We start from the raw sequence: 24489 nt of genomic DNA on the forward strand, positions 1-24489 counted from the left end.
GCTGCCCAAGCACGGTAACTACCGCCCCTAAGTAAGCACCTCGGCAGGTAGGTATTCGACATCTGCACATACGCCTCGCGTCAACCTAGAGACGGGCGGTTGCGTGAGCACAGGTTTAATCACCCAAGAAAGCCGATGCTATCGCTGACCAACATACTCGTCCGAGGAAAGGGAACAACAGATAATCACGAAAGCGATGGTGTTGCTTGGCTTACTTATCACTGCCACGGCAGCTTAGCTAGACCCGCTCGTTCAGATCTTCTGCAGGTGCCTCAGCGGGCAGCGGCGGTATGCGCTGTCGGTCTTTCTGTGGATTCCAGTGTGATATAAAAAATAATATAATATTAAATACGCCGTAGGTGTTAACCCTCGGTACCTCTACAAGTACTCCCTTAAGGGGCTATAGATGATATAGCGGGCCCTTAAGCCGCGTCGGGCGGTTATACAGGTAAACTTGTAGCCAAACGACTACTAAACCTCCTGTCCCTCCCTAAGTCTGTGCTACAACCCCTGCCTGAACTACCGATAAGTGTGGTAATGCGGCACTTAAATTCGTCCTCAGGGGTGGGATGCTGCTGATGTGCAGAAGATGCTCGACTATTTTTTTGTCGCGACAAGTCGTAGTATCTGCTAATTGGGGTTCTCGTCGAGCGTATACATCTCAACCATACGCTCAAGTGGATAGACCGTAACGTGGTCTAGACGCTCGCAAGAATCGCGGCGAGGGGGCGTGCTGCGCGCCTTCTATCGTGAGGGGACGGGTTCGCCGACGAGCGTTATCGGATAGGCGAGGTCCGATAAGGGGTCGGATTAACGATTCGAATTCTGGACCGGCTGTCGAGTTATATTCCGCCGACGTAGTGCTTGACGGTCGACTGGCTAGGATGCTCGTAATCCTAAACTGCACCAATCTCCCTATTATCGCTAGGTAGGCGAAGTCAACAAGGTGGGCAGCGCGCCGTAAGGGTTGACTAAACCCCCTTGTGTGTCAGCTGCGGGATTCGAACCCGCGACTCGTCACCAACCCAAGTGGGCGAGGCTCAAATCGGGACTTATCTACCAGCGAAGTGACCAACTACACCAGCCGACAGTGTGATATATAATCAACCACACCTCGGTTCTGTCTTGAAGAGACGTAATGATCGAGCGCGACATACTATGGTAACAAGCATTTGAACTTTCTCGCATGGAGAGTCCTCCGATTTCAGACTCGTCACTTCTTGAATCTGAAGGCCTTCGCATTTTGGACTTCAGAGCGTTTACCAGACTCGACTCTTGAATTGACAAGAAATAAGTACTCAGAGCTCTCCAATGGCACAATGGCACGCCCACCAACCCTGGGTCCGGCGTGCTAGACAACTTCAGCTAACGATTAAGCAAGCAACCCATAACCATGATGAAGAAAGAGAGCTCCGTCATGAACGTGCACCTGCTTACCAGCGACACGCGGTCCGGACATGTACTCGGGCCCCGAGAAATTCGACCGGGCTAGATACCTTTCCGACAGGGCCGAGGACAAGCAAGAACCACATTCGTATCTTGGGTGGGGATCTGGCCGTCATCCTTGCTTAAAGTTTCCTGGGGTTAAGCCATGACTAGAAAACCAGTGGGTATGAAGTTCGCCAGATTCGAAATGTCCCTTGTTATTGGTATTTCAGGGGCATGTTTGATTTCGAGTTGGAGGATGAGGATGGGACCCAAGCGCAGAAGCCGACGCGGCCAACGTACAATACAAGCCCCGGGTGTAATGGATCTTATGGAGCTGTATTCCGTCCGTTTTGTTGTATATACATAAAGAGTAGAGGTGGCTGTGAAAATTAGGTATGATGCATGATTGTGGTGACTGCGAGGCCGCGTCTGGGTAGGGCGGGGAAACTGTCATAGATAAGAACATGATTTAAAATGTTCCGGTGGGTACATCGAGTCTTGCGCTTAGTGTGATATGCTGCTCCCAGAGAGAGCAAAAAATTGATTAGTGTCGGCACAACAACCGTATAGTTCAAACTCAGAAAATGTACATTAGAGGGAGGGCTTGGGGAAAAGGGCAAAAAGGAGACCCCAAAGGCCAAAAGATTGGACGTTATGGGAATTGAACCCATGACCTTTCACAAGCGCGCTTGATGGTGCGAAGCCTATTACCGTTAGTGTGGGGTTCTACTGTAACCCACAAGCTATAATATTGATAACTTACGAAAATCATACCCCTAGACCAAACGCCCCATTGATTGATTGGTTGAACCTTCAGGAAATTCTTGACACTTAAGTTGGGCGACGTGGGGTAGTAGGAAGTGGCAAGAATGGTCAGCCACGAACTTGGAATGCGAGTAAGAAGCCCTACCAATAGATCTGTAGCGGCGGTGCAGCACGAAGCCAATTACTCCAATGCCCGTAGTGGCTAGGATAATGTAAGATGAAAGTAGGTCGTACCAACGCGGCTGTATCTATGTCGGGTATAAACTTGATTTCCAACTGAGATCCTGAGAACCAGACAAATCACCAGCATGCAAAAAATAGCTTCTTCTTCGGGTCATCTTATCACAACAGTTGCCTTCTCTATCTACGTACCACTCTACTCAACGCCCGGTGACAACAGACAGGAAAGAACGACGTAGCCCGGGAAGCTACACATGCTATTGGCCTGAATATCTAAGTGATCCAACACGACCTCTTCTCTTCTCTTCTCTCGCTTGGGTATCTGAAACATCCGCCCGGTCAGCGCCTGAAGCACCAGTGTCCTGATGGTATTGTCTCCCACTTCTTCTTCTTCTTATTCTTTCTAACCCTCTTCCCCAAAATAAACTCCCTTCAAAAAATCTTTTATGAACCGATCCCGAATCGTTAGGCGTGAAACAAGAAAAGGAAAAGCAAAAACAGCAAACTCCGGTGTATCAATGATTCTCCTTTGTCGCTTTCGTGGCGCCGATGATTGAGTCACTACCCTACGTTGCTATGCAGAGAAGCGAAGCTAGATACAAGGAAAAGCGAGTCGACGTTATGCAGAGTTGGAAGGTCGTGACGCCGGAATGCATTCAGAGGTATGGATTGCTCATTTAATATGCGTCGAATGAAAAGCAAGGGTCGAACGTGACAGTGGTGTCGTGGTGATTAAGATAGTACAGTCTGTGCTGGTACAGGGCGGCGTGCGTGAGCAGTGCATATTCTATAATGGTGGTGGTGTTAAATGGAAAAGAGGCTGTTGAGCAGCAGTTCGGTGAGTACATTCGATGTACAGATTTAGGAAATGATATTGTGATGTCATGGTGTAATTTGATTGTGTTGTAGTCTTTAGACGGGTGAAGGCTCCAGGCCCTCAGAATGCCGCCTGATCTCGTCATCATTAAGGGCAGTCATCCAGAGACAACGCTCGGTGATGCCCTCGATTGGCTGGAACTCATATAGAGTGCTTGCCTCCAGTAAACGAAGGAGAGTTTTAACGACGGAAGCGGCGATACGGCAGCGCTCAAAGTTGACCAGCGGTGCAGTAGTCGGCGAACTGGCAATTTCCGAAGGCCTCTGCGAGTTGAATAGGAGATCGTGCGTGTAAATGCCTACGAAGGGGATGCATCCTGTGTCAGCGGTAGTTGCACCTCCTTCCATCTCTGCTCGCAGGTTGTAAAAGTTCTTGGTTGGTGACACCAGGGTTTCGAGTTCTTGCATGGTCCTGAGATCGTGAGGAGGCACCATCGTCCACGTCTTTGTCAGTCTCGCCACCTCGTTGGACGTCAACGCCAGAGCAATCTGGCTCATAGTGGCGAAATTGCGAAACTTCCGACAGTGTGCAGCTATGTGTAGGAACTTGATGATGCAGCGCGCGCGCTCTTCAATATCTCGTGTAAGCACGATCTCCGAGATAGTCCACTTGACCATGATGTTGAAGCGAGCAACAACTACCTCGACTCCACGCGCGTCACTGTTGCGAAGAAAATCAACCCATGAGCGACAGTCACTGTGGGAATTTTTCCAGCGCATATCGATCAGCTCCTTCCAATCAACCTCATTAAGGGCGTCCTTTTCAATCAGAGTAAACTGCTGGGCCAGGACCTCCGAATCAAATGCAAGTATGAAAGGCAAGTGTACTGAACTCTGCTCACTCATGTCGTCTTGGAATCGTGGCGTATGCCGGATAGCTTCCCGTGTCCCAGTAGGATCGCGTGGAGAAGCCATGCGTTGCTGATACATCGCAGTAAACGGTGTTGTGTCGGGGGTTGACGGCAGGGACTTTTGTTCCCAGATTTGATTCTCGTGCAACTGAGGCACACACGCGGTCTCCGGCGACAACTGAAGAACTTGCTCCATAGTCGTAGGAGGAGAAGGCGGATGATCATCTATCAACCGGTGTGCTTGCGCGTTGACATTAGTCGGGATCTCGGTGTTGATCGTGCTTGGTCTTCTAGCCGACTTGGCGGCATAGTCGTCGGATTCGACCACTTCAAGAGATAATTCAGAAGACAGATCAGAGTCACGGTCGCTGTATACGTCACGGAATGACTGGAAGTCGCTGGATCTAGTGGCGTTTGACACTGGCTTAATTTGGTCCATGCTCTGAGTCTTCTGAATGAACTCAAAAGATGTACAGGAAGGTGAGGCTTCGTCGACGGGGGTTTGGTTGTCTTCTGGGCCCTGCAGGATCGACTGGTTGGTCCATTGGGTATTTGTTTTGCTTCGACCGCCGTCCGTTAATCCCCGATCAAGCAGTGGGATCGACGAGTAAGACTCTTGGGAACCAGATAGAAACGATTTTACACCTAAAGTCTCTGATACGTGACGTGTCGAGCGTGTTTTTGCTTCGGTGCCATGAGGGAGCATGTGCTCATCCCCAACATGTTGGATACGGTGCCTTTTCTTCTCCTTCTCTGGCGTAGTAGGGTGCTCCACAGGAAGATCAGCCGCACTCCCAACGCTATGATTTGCGACTCCGGGCACAGACTCGTTGGAAGGCTGCATTGAGACAGGCAACTTGGCCAGCTTTTTCTCATAGATCTTACCTTCCAGCTTTGCTAACGCAGACTCGACACCTCCATCATCGTCCAAATCATCGGGTATTTGTGCCAGTTTCTGGGCTTCAGCCTCAAAGGAAGGTCGCATTACAGGTTTAGACGAGTGGGTAGTGAACAGGGATACCTCGTGGTGCTGTGGCGTCTTCTCTGCCAAAGTCCCCAAAGAGAAAACTTCCTGGCGGTTATGGGAATAATCGCTACTGACGACATCCACGAAGCCATCGCAGGAATCCCGGCGGCGGCTGCAGAGATAGGAACTTCTCAAGGACTCCGAATAGATTGTAAGAGAGCCGACCGACCGCGATCGCTGTAGCGGGAAAGCATCGAGCTCGGCCACATTTTGCACACCCCTCAGATCTCCGCCAGGTCGTCTTCGAAGCATTCGGGCCGGAGGGGACATCACTTCCGACGCAACCGATGCTGCCTCCGAGTAGGTTGTGGCATCAAAACTCTTAATTGACTGCGGAATCACACTCTGGAAAGAAGCCCATCTGCGGTGGGCCACTGACCTGGCCATGGATCGGGCATTAGATCGCTTGGAACGGAAACTGCGACTGGATTGCTGTCTCTTGTGGTATCTCATGCTCGTCAGCGGGTGTCGGTTGGGTGATTGCTTGATGTAGCACATTGATGGACGGTCGATGGACGGACGCGTCCCTGTATCCTCGGAAAGCCTTTTACCCCCTAGCGTCGCCAAATCGGGAACAAATGGTGGCAAAGGATCCTCTAGCGGTAAGGATGGGCTCAGAACGTGCTGACCGCGTGGGTAGGATGAACTCGATGGGTTGTTCAGGAGATTTCGGCCAGGCGGCGTGTTTGGTGGCGTGGGATCTGCTTCTGGACGGGCAAAGCTGCCTGCAAAATTATCGCCAGAATCATTCAACGGAAGGAGCGCACCGGTCATAGCGGGGTAGTCCGAAGGAAACGTGTCGTCGACAATGACGATTGACTTGCTGCCTGCGGTGATAGCTGCGTCACTGAAGGGGCGGAAACCCGAGCCAAGAGGAAGATCGAACGAGGAGTTGAGTTGGGCTGCCGAATATCCATAACTCTCAGATAATATCTTGCTGGCAAGTGCGTGGGTCGCAGCATCAACAGAATCTTCTCGCACGGCCTTCTTGAAGTCTTCAGCTACCTCAGCACCCAGAATGTCGACGCGGACGGCTGGTCGGTAATCGTTCGGGCGCTGTGGGGATGCTTGAGGTACGACGGCAGTGCCAGGGATTCGATTTGCCGTCACACCTCGAGGTCCAGTGGGAGAGGTATTGAGAAAGTTCCCTTGCGTAGGGGAAACAGCCTGCCCTTTGTTGTTGCTCAATGCTCGGCTAACGCTCCCAAGCAGCTTCCTCATCCCGGCACCTGACACTGCTGAGGCAGCGCTCTTGTCTTTCTGCACTTGTGGACTTGGCTGGAATACTGTCGTTTGGCGGCTTCCGCCTGCTGAGCTTGGGGGCATGACGTCCACGAATGCTTGTCCAGGGGGGAGCAAATTCCCACGAACCAGACTGCCTGCGTACGGAAGGGCAAGCAAGAACTCGGCATTCTTGTAAATAACCTTCTCTGTTGTCGTGTGCTCTCTGAGTGAGTCCGCAATACTGTTATTGCGCTTGTGCGGCCGGACCCGTTTGCCAGTCAAAGCACGCGGGGTTGGCGCGATTGGATCGGTATTCGCGTATACTGAGCTGGGATCAACAGGATGGGTCGTCATCGGATAGTTTGTTGCTGGATCGGGTATTCGCATACTCTTAATAGGGAACGAGCAAGAAATAACGTCCAAACTTGCTATGCTCGTTGGCGATGCTCGAGTCCTGGTCCTCTCCGAAGAGGCAGTATGCCGAGATGGTGGTGTGCTGGGCCTTTCGCCTACATGCATAACCGAGTTGATATGACCAGCCTTGTCCACATCCAAGTAGAAACTTGTCTCCCCACGTGCCTCATGCTCGCTGAATTCGAGTCCTAGGCAGGGTGGATCGTACGACTTCGTCTCCCAAAAGCTCGGGTCCAAACTCGGATTACGATGGCCAGCGATGCCACCGGGGGCGATGGGAAACTCGGGGGCCAAGTTGGAGTCGAATTCAGGACCATCCCAGTATTGCGAGCAGACACGTCTCCAGCACTTCTTGAGCTCGGACAGGATCTTAATCTGTGTCTTATGTCCACGAGGGGCCTGGGAGATCTCATTGACAAATTCGTTGAGAAGATCGCAGAATGTGACGCGGAGATGGTAGTCTACGACAAAGTCGTCCACAAAGTAGTTGAGAATCCAATGCCTGATTGCTACAAAAGTTCGCACTCGAACGACCATGCCCGTTTCGTCATCTCGGCGAAGAGCCCATTTCAGTCGGGCAATCAGCATTCGAAGCAGGTCACTAGTTTCCAAAAATGCGCGAAACGTGAGGAAGAAATCAGATAGTAGTTCGTAATCCAAGAAGCTTGGCGAGGTTATTTCCGCGACGAGCCGCGATGGCGCAGCTGCCGTCACTGCGCCGGTGTTGGATGAATAGCGTACAATGGAACGATCGTCGCAAAACGGCTTGAATGTCAGGCTGTCGAACATGCCCGGTTCTATGACGAGATCGGTCAGGAGACATGTTGCCCGAGACGGTATAGTGGGTCGAGGTGAGGTGGGGTCCAACATGTGAGGCGAAGGGAGCGTGATATGAGGTGTCGGACTAGGTTTTGTGGTATTTGACGACTGGGGATGCAGTGTGTTATGCAACGAATTCACGTGAGACCTGGGAAAAAACGAGACATTGCTTGAACGAACGTCCTCTGTTGGCGCGTAAGAAGAACCTCGAATGATGGGTGTTCCTCGAGTAGTGAACTGCGGTGTGCCCAGCTTCCACGTCGGGATCGAGACCTGCAGCAGGGGCATTCCATCGGCATCAAGATCCTCGGTTGTCCTGGCCCTTGACTCGTTCCTCGGCTTCGATATTACCACTTTGAATCCCCCAATGTCGGATTCGCGAGCTATGCTCGGATCCTGAATTGTTGATTCGGACACAGCACGTCGATGATGGGACGACCTTCTGGATATCCGTGGGTCGAACGGCCTCGACTGTCTTGAGAGTTCAGGAGACGAAGGCGCCGTCAATGGAGTCAACTGGCTTTGGCTGCCGTAGAAATCGCTCGTCCCATCACCTATATCCCTCCTACTGCTAAAAGCATCTAAGCCTGCTGTACTGGGCGGTGTAACTGGAAAGACAAAATGTGGCTGTGGATACCGCTGGTTTGCGGGTCGAACCGTAGGCCTGCACCATTGTCAGCTTCAAGGACCATTGCAACGCATGCATATCCCTAACGGCACGATACGTCGTCTTTTTGTTGACCGGGTCCAGATGCGGCTCACGGCTTCGTTGAGCAGCTTACCTCAGGTAAATTTTGCCATTATTTCCTACATTGGCAACAGTGAATTGCCTCCCTTCGCGACCTGCAGAACCTCCATCTGGTGCGATATCCCACTTATCCCCCTCCGACTCCTTCTTGGATTTGGTATGCTTCCCGTCATTCCCCGATCTCCTCTCTGTCGCAGGCAACAAAGGCTTAGGTGCCGTGGTGGGCGATGGGCGGGACCTCGGTTTCGCTGGCGAGTCTGGTTGTGTCCCCACTGGTAGTGGTGGCGACCGTCTTTGCCTGGCTTCTCGCAGCTCCGTCAACTTCTGTGACTTCTGACTCCTGGTGGAAAGGTCTCGTCTTAGCTGCCTTCGAGAATTCGAATTGAGGCGCGTCGACAAGGCAAAAGTCGAATGCGATGCAAGAGCGTCTGCCTCCATTGCTCGTACGGCTCGCGTCTAAAGCGCGGCAGAGCGCTGTCTGCTTTGAAGTTCGGACACGGATCGATGCATTGAGAGATTCTATCCAGCAAGCGGCGTCTCTGTCCTGTCCCTATCCGATGGGATGCGGAGCCGGTACGGAATTGTTTGCTAAATCAGACACTCAGGAGGCGCAAGTGGAGGGCGCCATGAGCTGCTGATTGTTATTGTTGTTGTTGTTGTTGTTGTTGTTGATGATGCATGCAGAGGGTAGCCAGTATGCAATTCGAGAGCCGTCTAAACAGACGACAAGCTCGTGTCGTCGTGTCTGAGGGTCGTGCCAGTTTGGATTTGCCAAAGGTGCAGTAGTCTAGTGGGTTAAAGTGTGGGAGGAAGTGAAGCCGGGATGATGGACGAAGCATCGCAGCAATTAGCAGTGGCCGGGTCGGTGCACAGAGCAAGCCAATTATGACTTAAGAGGACAGGGCGGCCGACCCCAGTAACAGGTTCCGCAGGGCAATTGCGCAGGCCACTCAAGCGACATTGGACAAGGCCAGGGTCGGGGATAGAATTCCAGCTAGCCGACATCATCCAAGCAAGGAAAGGCCAGCAAAAGGCAAAGAGGTGAAGAGACGACATAACGGTGTACTTCAGCCCGGGCGTGGAGGCCAGAGAAGGGTACCTCTTAACGCGGAATGTTGCTGGGACAAGTACCTGCCGTCGCGATCTGGCGGTACTTCATGCATGGCTGGCAAGGCTTTTTGGCACCTAGCTACGACGGGTCTAGTTGATGCACCCTTTGGCGTCGCTTCCCAGAGCCCCTGTCATCAGTCCAGTGCAATGTTTGGCTCTGAAAGGCCAGACATTGCAGAAAGGCCGGGTGGTAGCGAAAAATAGCCAGAATGTGATGACGGAGTACCGCGCGCACGGTTAGGACTCCATCGGTTGCTGTGTTTAATAAATGGAGAGGCGGAGAACACGGAGACCAGGATTTAACACAATGCAATGAAGATGAAGCAGCCCTCGAGCCCTTTTTCTTAGCATCGCAATTGTCAAATAGGTTGCTGGGAAAACTGTCTGGCCAAGAGTTGACAGTTACAACCTGCACAGCACAATTCCCAATAGCCCCAGTCGCGGAGTTGCCCTAGCTCACAATATCTCTTTCTAGGTATCAATAGATAACTCTCGTTTGCTGCGGTACTATTAACATCGCCACAATTGTATCCCAGCGAGGGCACGCCCTAGGCTCGCGCTTCTGCAAGTGCGGCAGGCACCACCCCGCATCAAATGAGAATATTGGTGCGGCGTCCGAGACCATCAAGACCAACACGGCGAAGCCCAGAAAATTGCGAAGTACACGCAAGCATCCTGTTTTCAGAATTGCCTGTCGCTTGTTGAACGAGATGCTTTTTGCGCGACGATCCTTCACAGTCAATATCATCCCCACCGTACGCCTTGATGCGAGCAGGAAGGTGGTGTGGCCACCATTACACCAATGTCGTCAGTCGATTGGGCAGTGGCATCACATCCCGTCCCGCAGGATGATGTTGGGGTGCAACATTAGTGGCGGCCAGGGCCGGCCGCAAATGAAAGTTCAGTCTAACACTCGAACACCAGTCAACAACCAGTTATCAATCCTGAGGGTGTAGCAGGACCAAATTCAACCTCGCCAAGTATCGAATTGCCATTCCTTACTCAGGGACGGATGAGACACACTCCAAAGTGGGTCATGGGCCAACTCGACAGCCGCCAACCCAAAAAGCCCGATTTGGTGATCACCAGGGGTAATAACGAGTAATGGTCATTCAAGCCTTTTGCTTTGACCTTTTATTCAGCCTCGCTGCTCCTCAAGTGGAATTTGGGCATCATTCAAGGTCACGCGACGCATTTGACTAATGATAATCTTGGCGTCTTTCATTACTCGAAAAAGTACCAAGTCTACAGCGAGCAACTCATGGCGGGGTATGGCGACGAAACGATACAGGGGCCACCCGTCCCGACGCTGCAATAATTCATCTGAACATCATGGGCGACCCGCTTGGTCTAACGACCTTCCTTGCCGTTGAGGAACGCCTGCGATGGTGCACCCAGCTGCAGCTTATCCCCCTGTCGGAGCACTTGCGCGAGCAGGTGCAGTATGCATACCCACATACCGCACCGCTCATATATAATGCTTAGTGCGGACTACATCTACAAAGTATGATGGTACCATCAGAACCTCAACGGCAATGATCCTCCGTTCCGCGAGTGGCAGTGATGTGCCAATCGATATCACGGTCATGTTGACGGCGCATCTTGACTGTCCATTCACCGGCGCGGACCCGTGGTTGATGGATTTGAACACCAACGTATCTGGAATCAAATTCCCGCTACACGTGGCGATTATCCATGAATTCGCCAAAGCAGTCGACTTCCAGGGCCTCAAGTGTTCAACGACGCATTTACTCCCCGTGGACATTGACAAGCGCAGATGTCAATCGTTATCCGTGTTGCCTTAACGCACCCCTGGTTCCCCGCAGTACCACCTTTGGGTAGGTAGTATTTGACGGGCAGGCCAATGTAGATCGTGAAGATTCCGAGCTTTGGTCGATCTTACACTTGCTGCCCAATGTGTGATGGCGGCAAATAAACTGTCAGACTAGTCATGCGATAGACTACGATACAGGGATGTCAACATATTGGTACAATTTGGGCCTACGTGGTGTTGACGGTTGCCAGGCGAGAACAGTCTTCAGAGCACGCAGATGCGTTTACGGCGGTACCCCTGCTTTGACTGCAAATTGGTGAGCACCTCCCGTGACGGTTCATGCAATATCCCGAATTGACTAGGTCAAGTTAGTCAATGCCAAATTACATTCCCTAGTTCTGGAATGCAATTTGCCCCCACGATTAAGTTGCATACGCGTGGCTTTTGGCAGCTTGACATCAGGAGATGGGTCAGGCTGTAAGGTCAACGGACAAGGCCGCTGACTCGCAGATGCTGACAGGAGTATACGGCCGATATTCATTTGATCTATAGCGACGACGACGCCAACGATGACGAGATGAACTTGAGCCGAACTCTCATCTTCGGCTAAACGATGTACAAGGCTTGATCCTATTTTTACGTCAATTGAACAAGCGCGCGGATGTTATACTCAGACGTCATGGTCTGATATCGCTACGAGGCGCAAAATCTCATGCATCGCCAATCCGAGGATATCGTGCCTCTCCTTGCTGTTGGTGGCCGCCGCTCAGCAAGATCATGAGAGCACGTCGTCATACCGCATTCACTAAGCGAACGTCCCATGTGTCAATGCCACGCATGTAGTGTAGTGAGTGGATGTACGCCGCTTCCGGGTTCCTGGACCTCGGAATCTCTGACGGGTTTCATGACAAGATGATCACCCTTTTCGGAGACTTGACACTCTCCGAGGCCGTCGCTCAAACACGGAGATCTGTCACTTGGGTACCTAAATTCCTCCTTTCCCAAGATATAGGTTAATTGCCAACCGGCGACCCGTCGCTATGGTGCCCAGTCTCAGGTCGGACGAGGTTCCATATTTTCTTAGACTGGCCTAAAATATGAGCGAGGCAGGCCCAACCAACGCTTCAATACCCTGTGAGGGTTACAGTGCGCTCCTTGGTAATTTTAGCGTCATGAGAGAAAACGCAAGGCCGTGATGCGCAACTTTGGAGGTCCGCAATTTTTTACTTTCGGACGTATCATGACCCTGGCTAATTCTCTTGCCCTCCCCTTGCTGTTACGAATTCTGGATTGCTTAGGACACCGACACCTTTCCAGAAGGTAGGGTTTCCATCGATTCGACAGCAGCATCAAAATCATCCCTAACTGGATGTCCACAAGCACATCTCTCTCAAATTGGCAACGAACGCAGGAGGGCAACGGTAGTAGGCACAACCGTGTCAAACGCTGGCGATGAACACTCAAATCTCCACATGTCGGTCTTCTCTCCATTCTGCTCCACAACCTCTGCGACGAAGCCTTTCAGGGCTATTACTGGCAGTGACCCGAATAGGTACGGATGGTGCGTAGCGGGAAGCTATTGCAATCAGATGCACCCCCAACACGCCAAGGCAACTATAGAAGCAAATGCGATACTTTATCACAATCCAAACGGCACTGCTTTGAAGTCACTGCAACTAACACATCGGACCGGGCGGGTAGGTCACATGGCAACAATCACGGATCAAGCGGGCATACGACGCCCGGAATCAAAGCATACGTGTAAGATGAACATTATCGTTTGTTCACCACCCCCCCTCCCCCCAAATCGATCCAGTCAGAGAAGTTGCTGGCAAGAAATGCCATACAAGCAGTCTGTATGGACAACTATGGCAGCTTGACTACCCGACGCCATGGAGCCAAGTCAATAGAAGACTATCGAATCTCCTAGCGGAGACCCGCGAGGTCCTCCCGAATGGCACTCAAGCACTTGACTGCAACTTTGCACAATACAACTCAGCCCGATCTCATGTCATTAAATCCCTGGTCAGCAGTTGCATTGCAAGTAAAACAAGCACCCAGAAAGCCGGCGCAAATGGCGTTGGAGTATGGTGGGGTCACGGAAAGTGAGGGTGAGCAGTTTCCGTCCGGATTTATCCGACATAGTAGTTCCAGATATGTTCTATGATCTAGACGGATAGACATGGCTATCTGAGATCGGACCCCAAATTAAGTACAGTATGTATGTAGATGGGCTGGTCCATCAATCCTGTTCATTGCTTGCCTGAGCCACAGTTCCGATTCATTACGTGGGGTTTCGCGCGGGGTATGAAAACCTGCAACTTAAGGCGAGAGGCCGCAACGATGTCTTACTGTCTGATTAGTGCATTTGAGTGGTAGTCTAAAAACAATTGCCTTGGATGATCCTGTGTGGTTTGCGAAACGGGGGAAGGTTTATCCTGCGTGTACCTCCGGTGAGCAATGCTTCGTTTGCTCGTTGATGTAATGACATCGATCTCAACCACATGAAGTGAGCTCTTCAGGTTATCCGTGGGTTTGTTGAGATGTGTTTCGGCAAACGCTGACTTGGATGGACAGCTTGCCTCTGCCACTCCCTCAACCGGCAACGGTTGGATGTGGTGATTCTGAAGGCGGATGTGAAGATAAGTGGAATCGCTGTGTTAAGCAGGTTGGCTGACTGGCTAACTGAATGACAGCTGTGGAACACTCACATTGTTTGTGCTTCGTTGAGGAGTGAGCGAGTAACCGTGTCTTGAGATCAGATTACATTGGTTAACTCAGATACGCGAGCTGCAGCCAACCGAAGACACGGATATGGCAACTGTCGTTTGGCTTATGGACTGCAATCAAAGCTTCTGCCAGCATTGCTGATTTCAAAGGTCATGACGACAGATTTGAGACTTAGTCGTTTGTTTAGGAGGTTGTTGTTGTTGTTGCGGAGAGCACCTCAGACCCGCATGTTTACCGCCGAAAGTGCCTGGATCTGTTGCCTTGTGTTAGGCATCGGCCTTTCTCTGCGATTTCCTTCCAAATTTCCCCCATCCCAACTTGTTTCTCATCTGAGCTTGCTGGACCTGATGGTCAACTACTTCTACATATATCAACCAAGAACCAACGACATCGTTATTCTTTCCTCGCCTCAAACCCTCTCATCCATCCTGCTCCATGTTGGTTCCTCGTGGACTTCGCACTGCCAACTTAGGCTGGCGTCCCGGTCACATTCTGGATGGACAATACTCGTCTTGTCCTGCAAGATTCTAATGGAGTAACTCGACATCGCTTCAAACCTTCGAGGATCTCATTATTTACTGATGAAAACAGTACCAAGACCAACACTACTCAGAATTTAAGGTCCTATTATATAGTTGTAAGAGACTCGGTGTAAATACACCGCCGAAAACCTGATTGTCATCCATCAATGCATACCTCAGCTTGTCCAAGCCAGAGAGCAGCAAGAGGAAACCCGGATTACCGTGCCCCCTTTGCGTCTTCTGTTTCATAATGTCATCCTACCAGGGTCCCTCATTCTCTTAACTTACAGAATTGCCCAGCCGATCAATCACACCCCACTAGTCGCACCAATTTCAACTTAGAATCGTCAGTGTGTCGATATATCAAACTAACGTCTTTTGGGTAGCTCGGCCTCTTCCTCGTGATCATATCCGTGAACCCAATCGCGTCAAACATACTGCTAGTGTCGATCCCGTGAACAGTTACGCCTCGATCTTAAAGACTTCTTATACATATAAATCAATAGGAAATTTCGTCCATAAGCAGCCGAACTCTATCCTTTTGGCTACCCCTGTTCTTCAAGAGCTTCAGAGAGAAGAGACTCTGTGGAACTAGAGAAAGTATCCGTTGCGGAAGTGTTTTTGATATGCCCCTGGTGATTTTAATCAACGAGCAAAACTGAGTTGGGTAGGCATTCGAACCCAAGTCGTAGAATAGCTTCCACCATAGCACTAGTACATTGTGCGGTAACTCAAACAGATATCGCCGATGCATAAACTCGGCAGGATGGAGAATAGTTGTTTATGGATGGTCCAGGACGAACATGAAAGATTGGTCCTCTGTTCGTGAGACTCCTGGAGCAATACTTAGGGGAAGTAGGACGTCAGTTGAGATGAGAGCGGTTACACGATAAGTATAATTGGAATCCACAGGGCAAATAAGCGTAACTGGCTGACCGTGTCTGCTTGGATTTGGTGGCTGGAGGACTGTAACATCAGCCTGGACACACGTCCCTGGAACCTCGCCATCCAGGACTTTAATGCCTCACTGTGGGAGGATAAATTTGTGCAATTAAAGGTCGACGACCTGTTTGAAATGAAGGAACAATTAGTTGCTGTGGTGATTAAATGTATACGGGCCACCAATACATGGAGTCGGGTAAAATACGTCCCCAATCCACAACATGTATGAAGCTAACAGTCCCGCAGAAGACAACGCCATAGTCGCTGACAACACACGGGCCCTATATCTGTGTTAGATCAACATAAATGAGACGTCCAGCTTACACTAAATTTATCAGTAAGCACTTAAGATTATGCTCTGATCTAGTTGCTGTCCCTACTGCCGAGAATAACATCAAAGCAATGCTGAACGAACACTCAAATGTCCGCTCTGTTAATTTGGTGAAGCTCAGAGCGGCTATTGTAAAAGAGCTCCAATCGGACTTCTGCCAGTATATAACACAACTCGTCAGTTAACAAGGACCCCGACCGCGAATGCCAATTTGAAGGAGCATGATCCTTCACGAGGAATTTGATACCGCAGAGATCTGAAAAACAGCCTTGCAAGTCAAGAATCGTATTATAAATCACGGAGATAATACTATTATCCTGAGGCTATTCCCAGGAATAACCGAATTATGAATGTCGGGCGTGGTTCTCTAAGATCTAGGTCTCATCAGATGACGAAGTCTTTGGGGAGGACAAGACGATGGCGACGGAGCTTTGGAGGAGTCGCATGCGTTCTGGCCAACTAAATGAGTCTGGATGGGGTTGTAACTTCGAATATTGGTCACATATTACTCTACCAGAACGTAGATCAAGACTCGGCAGGCAACGTCGAACAACGCAGAAAACTCACCATGAACCACCACCGCCACCCCATAACTTCGCTGCTAACCTCCTTGACAATCTAAGTGCTACAGAGTCCGTCGCCCCAGCCTCTCAAGAGATGGTCTCGTTGTTCATTGGGCCAAGGTGAAGCAGACCTTGGAGGAAGCCAGGAAGGTGACCGTTCAGGTTTCAACTTTCATGCTGTCAGCGTACCAGGCTCCTCATCTTCAAGCCCCCCTGCTCATCCCGCAGAAACTAGCCCCCATGTACGGTCAACTTATGATGGAGGCATGAAGATAGAACTCTGAAAGGGCCCATCAGCTGGAGAAACTACAGGTAATTAGGCTCCATTGCTGCATGAGGCCTCAAAGAACTTATAAACAATATCAACCAAATCGGTATGCTTTCATTTGGTCTTTTCCCACGATGGAGACTACCAACAGGCGAGCCGCAGAATGACGGAAGTGGACCTCCAAGATCCAACTCCTGTCTACTGGATCACATAGCAGCGAAGGATGCGTTATTTACCTCTCACCGGTATTCCTACTAGTCTACATTTGTGATTGAAATGCGTCCCGTCCTGGTTGTTGTCTGACCCTAATTGCCCTCTTGGTCGAACGGAGATTGCCCTTTGGCTAGATTCAGATCGAACGCCACACCCAAAGCGAACTGATAGAAAGTTCATTATTGTTCTCCAACCTATCTTGCATTTGTGTCACGCCGGCTGGCTAGCTCCTCATGAACACGGATGAGAAAAAAGATGCGACCCGCACCACAGGGCGTTTCTCAATAACTCGTACAAAAATACAAACTGAACGACCAAGCAGTACTATTTCAGGGCGTTCGTCGTAAGCTTGTGTGTACTTCATATGAATTGCATGATGAGAGTTCATTGGACGTGACCAAGGAGTCACGTCCTGCCTGCCGCTGCCAACAGCGGCCTTGGTGATCTTCACGCAGGTTCTCTACTTCGTCATTACCAAGAGAAGCACCGTAGACCAGGTCTTCAACGCACCACACCACATCCATATGCTTACCCTAAGTCTCTGTGGCAATTTGTGGCCAGGAAGGGTGATAATTACATCCTCGTATAGAGCATAACCGGAGGAATGGTATAAAGGGCGAGGAGAAGTTTGGGACGGTTATCTAACTTGCCCGCTCTGCCGAAACAGTAAAGCTTCACAAGGAATAATAAGCAGTGCCAGTTTCAGGTTGGTATAACTTTACTGTAAGTTAGCCGCCGCGGCTGCCGCAGGGTTGGTGCCTATATATGGAAGAACAGCCAGGACTACATTGTGTTTGCTAATGCAGCCAGTTGTGTAAGTGTTTGTGTCTCCACAAAATACATCCGCAAGTTAATACGTTATATATCTAGCATCCAGGTCGGACAATTACTTACCTTCTATTCCACTAAGACACCCACTAGTCAGTACGTCCTATATCTATTATCCAGGTAGGAAAATCATTTACATACTATTGTACCAAGTCACCCACAATTCAGTACGTCATATGTCCAGCATTCAGGTCGGATAATTATTTACACGCTATTCCAACAAGACATCCACAGGTTAGTACGTTATATACCCAGCATCTAGGCTGCACCATTACTAACCTCCTATTCCAAGACATCCATAGGTTAGTACGTCGTGTAACCAGTATCGGGTCATATTATTACTTACAAACTTTCTTAAATTTTAGTAACTGAAATCAACGTGGTTTTTAAATGTAATATTTGGAGAAAAGACAAAAACGACGCTGACAGAAACACATGAAAGGCCGCTGCAGTAGTTTGGGTGAATCCACAGACTAGTGAGTCAACAGGAGAGCATCTTCACAGGCACTCAGGGAGTTGCAGTTAGTGGAATGAGTAGCATTAATCAATGTCCAGCTAGTCAGAAGACCTCTACTGGTCTGTCACTTGCCTGCACCAAACACGCTTAAGGGCTTGGCTGACACGATTCAGGTCTACAGATTCTTTTTCTAGCCAACAGTCATTTCCCCGCAATCTTAACATGAGTAATGAGGGAGGGAGGATTAGATTCGCCATTCCCCATGTCATTGGCGAGACGGGAATACATTCACCACGTTCCTGGCGTATTGACGATTCCCTGGCGAATATTGACTCGATCGGCCAGACCAATGTATTTACCTAACTCAGAGTGCATACACTCAGCTTTCATCCTATTGATGTTGGGTGCAGACCAACTAATAATTTCGGACGTAAGGTTTTGACATTCAATACCCCTCGCTTTGTCGATAACATGGTCTTTCCTGGCTGCCGAGCAAGTTCATTTTCGCTCTCCTTGTGCTAACACGTCACAGGATCGTGGGGCTCCGCTTGGCAGTTGGAAACCTTTGTCGTCGATCAAGAATGCCCATGTGACTTCTGTGCACTGCGCCGAAGGATTTCCTCGCCCTCCGCAAAGGTATATTGAGGTGATTACTTGGATTTCTGGGCATTGATATGAGACACAGTCGGTTTAGCTGTGGGAAGTGTATTCACCCGCTATCTTTACCTTGTTGGCATCTATGGACTATAGCTGTCTTGTGCTATCTTGAATTGGTTCTCAATGCCACAACAGCACTCGGTCCTGATGGGCGAATCACAGCCCCCTTAGTGCCTCGGGAGTGGACTCGGGGCAGCGTACTTCGAGGGCGATAATTAATTGTGGTTAGACCATCCCTCTGATGTACTCTTAATCTGATGGCGAACTCCCTACAATAGACATTACGATTCACTCTTCTGTGTCTTGCAATATTCACGTTCTGATAGCCAATCCCTGCGTCGTCGTCGATTCACCCTTCAGTGGAGGAAATGCTCGCAATGCAAAAAGTACTTGAGAAAGGTCGCCAACTGTCCAGGATTTCCCTGACCTTCTCTTACGCTTAATCTTGGCATCACCTTGACCCCCTGACATCTCCTCGATCCTTGGCGACCTACAAACTGAGGTTTTATCTCCAACGCCTCGATCCTGCTCTGCTCCCGTGCATGACAGCCTTCTGCTTTCCGTGGCCCGAGTCCGTGAGTGGCCGATGCCAAGCTACTGCTCCACCGCCACACCCTCGACGTGTTGCTTGAGTGACCTCTGGTTCGTATACCTCGTTTGCGACAACCAATCGACATGCAAATCTGACAGTGACTCGACTATTGTTTGTTCCTGGTCTGTGTCACGGAGGCCTCAATTAAAATCAAACTGGATTCACAGATCGAGGACATTCAGCTGCCTTACCCAGAAAAGATGGTTCAGTTCTCTCTTGTTCGTCAGAAAAGTGCGTTATTCTTGGAAGGGTTCCTCTGTGCTCCCGATCAAGCCAAGGTCAACGTCTTATGGCCTAGTGCCACAGTGGCTTTCAGACAGTGGCTGTGTACACACTAACTAGCTCCCCGCTATCAAGTGTGTTATCGGACAGTATCTCGAGGTCTTCCAGGATCACTCCTGGGATTTGTTAGTTTTCGGGTCTTTTTAAGGCGACCAAGACACCGAACTTTGGCATATCCAGTTCCTTATTGGCCGAAGAGTAACCAATACTCGGCCACGGACTCGTTTGGATTTTGACCAACACCGACCCACTCATCATACTCCTGGTAAGTCAGTAGTGAGTATTATATTGGTCTGCCTTCTAGCCTACTTGATATATCTCGATTTACCCCTGTTTCCTTATCCTTTCCCTACCGACGTCTTAAGTAAGGTACAACTAGCTAAGAGCTTCAAGAGGTTTATAAGACAGGCCGGATTAGTAGAGATCAAAGGACATATAGAAGCTAGGAAGCTTAGGGAATTATATGGAGAGAATTTCGACGTAGTAGAGGAACATATAGATGGAAGAGAGTTCGAATAGAAGCTTACTTAAAGGGGGGTGTGTCAAATACAAGGGGTTACGTGACCTACCAAGAGTCACGTAATTACCAGCCACTGGGACTTAGTCAAGATCCCTCTGCAGAGCAGATCATAAAGCACATACATAAAAATCATTCCATCACACAGAACAGGCACATTACCTTCACATCAAGGTCACATCGCAAGATACGTAAATATACAACAGCACATTCCCTGTCGTGGAACTTGGCTCAGTCGGGAACGAATCAAACGGCCCGACACTGGCGCAAACCAATATAGCGAAATGTATGGTTCAACGGCTAAGAATATCCGAGATTGGGCTGGTTCCTGCAAAAGCCCAATTCCGGAATGAGACACTGCGAGTTTCCCTTGAAAGACGATGCTGCATTAGTCAGCTCCGTAGACTCCATTGTGTGCAACGCAGTATGTGTGGGAGAGAGCTACCCCGCTGAGTCTTCTCTACACAATCATCACATCTTGACATTGTTCACCGCAGCGAACATTGACTCAATTTTGTCAGCTCACTGCCATGGGCCAGTCGCGAATTCCTCCTACCCCAAGCGATATCAAGCTTGATGGCAAAACCATTATAATCACCGGAGGAAATTCTGGACTGGGTCTCGAAGCCGCCCGACAGTACCTTGTTTTGGGAGCTTCGCGTGTCATTCTCGCTTGTCGTTCAATCACCCGGGGACAGGAAGCACTGTCCGCGCTGCGGGCTGACCCAGTTGTCAATAATGCAAATCCAGGCGCCATCATTGAGGTGTTTGAGCTCGACCTGGCCGACTACCAATCTGGACTTCGCTTTACCGATAAGGTCAAGAAGGAGGTCAAAGAGCTAGACATTCTTCTGAACAATGGCGGGCAAGTAGTGATAAAGTATGAGAAAGCCCCGACCGGGCACGAGCGGAATTTCCAAGGTGAGAACCACAAGATGCCTCATGTGTACCAATGACTGATCTCTGGTAGTCAATTGTCTCACCCATATCCTTATTTGCCTCGAACTTTTCCCACTTCTTCGAGCCACCGCCGCTTCTCAAGGGTCGCCAACGCGCATCACGTACACAGGCTCTGCAGCTCAGATCAGCCAGAACACCCTTAGCAAGAAGCCTATCACGTCAACAGAGACAGTTCTGGGTCACTTCGACGAGGAAGCCAATTTCAGCTCCTGGTTTCGCTACGCCGACACCAAGCTTGCGGTCAACGCCCACGTTCGGCGATTGGCCATGCTAGCCCCCTCTGAGGTCATCGTCAACAACATTTGCCCTGGGTTTGTGCGAACGGGTCTCGATAAGAATCTGCCCATCCACTTGAAGTTTCTCATGAGCCTTGTCCGCAAGTCTGCCGGCCGTACGCCGGAGGAGGGTGCGCGGACCCTGATTTACGCAAGCGCTGTTGCAGGTCCTAAGACGAATGGCAAATTCATGCAAAATAACAAGATTGATGCGTACGTGAAGTTCACCTAGTATGCTTTTGTCTCGCAAAATACTGATCATATTTACAGGCGTGCCGAGTTTCTTAACGGACCTGACGGGGAGAAATTCATTGACGAGCTATGGAAGGAGACTCTGGAAGATGTAATAAAAGTGGATCCAACGCTGTCCTGGGCATTGGCAATTGGATCTTCGTGATAGTACGTACATAGTAGTGGACACTGCGACACCAACAATATTGCGCGGATCTGCCACTTTTGTGATATAAAATCCTAGGAGCAACTTGATAACGTGACGTCAAAATGCTGAATTGGAGAAATCAATACGTTATGGCTTTACTGCAATGAATTCTGAGCGACTCGTGTTTCTCGGCCGACACCAAATTCTAGCCCTGAATATAACTGCGCCGGGGCACTGGGTTATAGTAGCACTGTTCCGCAGATTTTGGTTAAGGTTTACAGTAACAGCTTTCTTCCTCGGATGCGGCGTTCACAATGTGTTCGTCCCCTCTTTTCGTCGTGTCCGCAGTTATGGCTGTTTTCGCCTTTCTTGTTTTCAATATCGCGCCAGTGACATGCATTTCACAGAAACTCCCGTTTGTACAGGCGAAGTTCTCTCATGGTGTAAAAACGTCGACCAATATTCCTGCGAACTGGAAATTGAAGTCGATTCACTGAGCTCACAATTAGATATCAAACTCGATATCTTCAATCAAGGTATTATATTAGTAATTGCCCGTATAAATTGAGCCAACTAGTCTATGGTCAAGGTCTTATCTAACATTTCGGCGTGCGGACCACAGATTGCAAACATCCAAGTGGAACGTCAAGGACAATATACATGTTGAGCTGGATATGGCTTTGAAAGGCTCCATACTAGTATAGATTACATTCGCTCTCAATAGACAAGCTTTCGCAACAGTAAGTACACTTGAAACGGACATTCGTGGTCTGGCCACTTGAAGCAGATCTTAATACTTCCTGTCGGCTGGTGTAGTTGGTCACTTCGCTGGTAGATAAGTCCCGATTTGAGCCTCGCCCACTTGGGTCGGTGACGAGTCGCGGGTTCGAATCCCGCAGCTGACACACAAGGGGGTTTAGTCAACCCTTACGGCGCGCTGCCCACCTTGTTGACTTCGCCTACCTAGCGATAATAGGGAGATTGGTGCAGTTTAGGATTACGAGCATCCTAGCCAGTCGACCGTCAAGCACTACGTCGGCGGAATATAACTCGACAGCCGGTCCAGAATTCGAATCGTTAATCCGACCCCTTATCGGACCTCGCCTTTCCGATAACGCTCGTCGGCGAACCCGTCCCCTCACGATAGAAGGCGCGCAGCACGCCCTCTCGCCGCGATTCTTGCGAGCGTCTGACCACGTTACGGTCTATCCACTTGAGCGTATGGTTGAGATGTATACGCTCGACGAGAACCCCAATTAGCAGATACTACGACTTGTCGCGACAAAAAAATAGTCGAGCATCTTCTGCACATCAGCAGCATCCCACCCCTGAGGACGAATTTAAGTGCCACATTACCACACTTATCGGTAGTTCAGGCAGGGGTTGTAGCACAGACTTAGGGAGGGACAGGAGGTTTAGTAGTCGTTTGGCTACAAGTTTACCTGTATAACCGCCCGACGCGGCTTAAGGGCCCGCTATATCATCTATAGCCCCTTAAGGGAGTACTTGTAGAGGTACCGAGGGTTAACACCTACGGCGTATTTAATATATTTTTTTAATACTTCCTGCATGTCAATAATTTCCTGGGCTTTGGAAATGATCTCGAAATGTAGACGTGGCTTTTCTGCAGCCATTCCATTCATATCCTTCCTGGTCACCTCTAGATGCACCGAGACTTGACCATATTCATGCCGCATCTCCAGGAACCGTAGCGCTTTGAAACTTTCAATTTTTCTGAGCCTCCTCCCATTCAGAGCTCATACGTAAGTAGGCCGAGAATTCTGCCTCGTAATGATTGAAGAGCATCTCTAGAGTCTGCAGGAACAAATCGAATTGGGGGCGGTCGGAGCACAAAGCTGCAAAGGCAGCCAAAAATGGCCCGGATTGGATATCGTCAAGTCAGTTATTAGCCGAAGGAAGGAACTCTGAAATGCGTACTACAACGTCCTGTGGTGGTGTTTCAGATGAGGTATACCGCAATAGTGCAGAAGAGTCTGCTACATGACCGGAAGGTAAAGGAGTTTTCCGGCATGATAAGCGACCTGTGTAATGTACGAGACAATAATGATTATAATGGTGTTCTTTCTCAAATAGTGATCACAAACGTTCATAGCCTGGATATGGCATGTATAGGCTTTAAATGTGCCAGCCATGAAAGGCCATGCGTAGAACACGGAAGCCCCCAAATCTCGAGGCCATTCTATATATAGCTTCATATTCTATTATGGGAGGGTCTGTCCCATTTTATTTATCGACCAGTCGCACTCAAGACAAGTTTGTGCCACATGAGAGCGTCGCCCAATTTGCTGGAGACCTTTGCACTGACTCAAGCTTACCTATAAATAGGGTATGGTTGAAATGTATAGTAGAGATAGTAGAGATAGGCTGGACACTTTATTGGTGGAGGCCTCAACAGGCACGAATCATCATGAACAGCCGGAAAAACAAATAATTTCTTCATAGTCCTCCTGTCTACTTCATCCCTGTTGTTGTCTTCTGCTGTTGGTGACCTCTGCATCTCTTCTTTCCAAGAGTGCGTCCTTGGACTTCAACAGGTCCTTGTAGATCCTTCCAGAGACAGACTGCATATTTCATCCGTAAATAACCTCCAAAAACACGTGTCTGCAAGTCAGTAGATGAACAGTTTTAGCTACAGCCAAGGCAGGGGGAAGTCTTTTTAAGTTTGTTATGAAAATTTGATGGCAGAAATCCAAGATAGAAGAGAGTATTTCACGTCAATCCAAATTGTTTGCCGACC

At 49.6% G+C, this 24489-nt stretch overlaps 3 protein-coding genes and 3 non-coding genes across 6 annotated transcripts; 2 read left to right on the forward strand and 4 right to left on the reverse strand.

Moving 5' to 3' along the window:
- Positions 1–986: 986 nt before the first annotated feature.
- Positions 987–1089, reverse strand: BCR38DRAFT_t285. The gene has a single exon. It is a non-coding gene; the product is annotated as a tRNA-Thr (tRNA).
- Positions 1090–2074: 985 nt separating this feature from the next.
- On the reverse strand, positions 2075–2219 carry BCR38DRAFT_t284. Its single transcript has one exon. It is a non-coding gene; the product is annotated as a tRNA-Asn (tRNA).
- Positions 2220–3285: 1066 nt separating this feature from the next.
- BCR38DRAFT_350162 (uncharacterized protein) lies at positions 3286–8770 on the reverse strand (the record flags this gene model as incomplete). Its single annotated transcript, XM_040856547.1, has 2 exons — positions 3286–8248; positions 8367–8770. 2 exons carry the CDS (start codon positions 8768–8770, stop codon positions 3286–3288), a joined length of 5367 nt encoding a protein of 1788 aa, XP_040712479.1.
- Positions 8771–8916: 146 nt separating this feature from the next.
- On the reverse strand, positions 8917–9774 carry BCR38DRAFT_443755 (uncharacterized protein). Its single transcript, XM_040860900.1, has one exon. It carries the CDS (start codon positions 9386–9388, stop codon positions 9128–9130), a length of 261 nt encoding a protein of 86 aa, XP_040712480.1. The 5' UTR covers positions 9389–9774; the 3' UTR covers positions 8917–9127.
- Positions 9775–20577: 10803 nt separating this feature from the next.
- On the forward strand, positions 20578–21885 carry BCR38DRAFT_398120 (uncharacterized protein). The gene is made up of 3 exons (XM_040857683.1): positions 20578–21038; positions 21088–21565; positions 21623–21885. Exons 1-3 carry the CDS (start codon positions 20648–20650, stop codon positions 21747–21749), a joined length of 996 nt encoding a protein of 331 aa, XP_040712481.1. The 5' UTR covers positions 20578–20647; the 3' UTR covers positions 21750–21885.
- A 648-nt stretch (positions 21886–22533) lies between these two features.
- BCR38DRAFT_t276 lies at positions 22534–22636 on the forward strand. The gene has a single exon. It is a non-coding gene; the product is annotated as a tRNA-Thr (tRNA).
- The last annotated feature ends 1853 nt before the right edge of the window (positions 22637–24489 follow it).

The sequence above is a fragment of the Pseudomassariella vexata genome, assembly GCF_002105095.1.
Source record: "Pseudomassariella vexata strain CBS 129021 chromosome Unknown BCR38scaffold_12, whole genome shotgun sequence".
Lineage (NCBI taxonomy): Eukaryota > Fungi > Ascomycota > Sordariomycetes > Amphisphaeriales > Pseudomassariaceae > Pseudomassariella > Pseudomassariella vexata.

What these genes read in the sequence shown, in the direction of transcription:
- BCR38DRAFT_443755 (XM_040860900.1), bottom strand. Translation starts at nt 9,388, where the DNA reads ATGTCGTCTCTTCACCTCTTTGCCTTTTGCTGGCCTTTCCTTGCTTGG.
- BCR38DRAFT_398120 (XM_040857683.1), top strand. Translation starts at nt 20,648, where the DNA reads ATGGGCCAGTCGCGAATTCCTCCTACCCCAAGCGATATCAAGCTTGAT. An exon ending in GCACGAGCGGAATTTCCAAG is followed by an intron (nt 21,039 to 21,087) that starts GTGAGAACCACA and finishes GATCTCTGGTAG; the next exon opens with TCAATTGTCTCACCCATATC. An exon ending in CAAAATAACAAGATTGATGC is followed by an intron (nt 21,566 to 21,622) that starts GTACGTGAAGTT and finishes TCATATTTACAG; the next exon opens with GCGTGCCGAGTTTCTTAACG.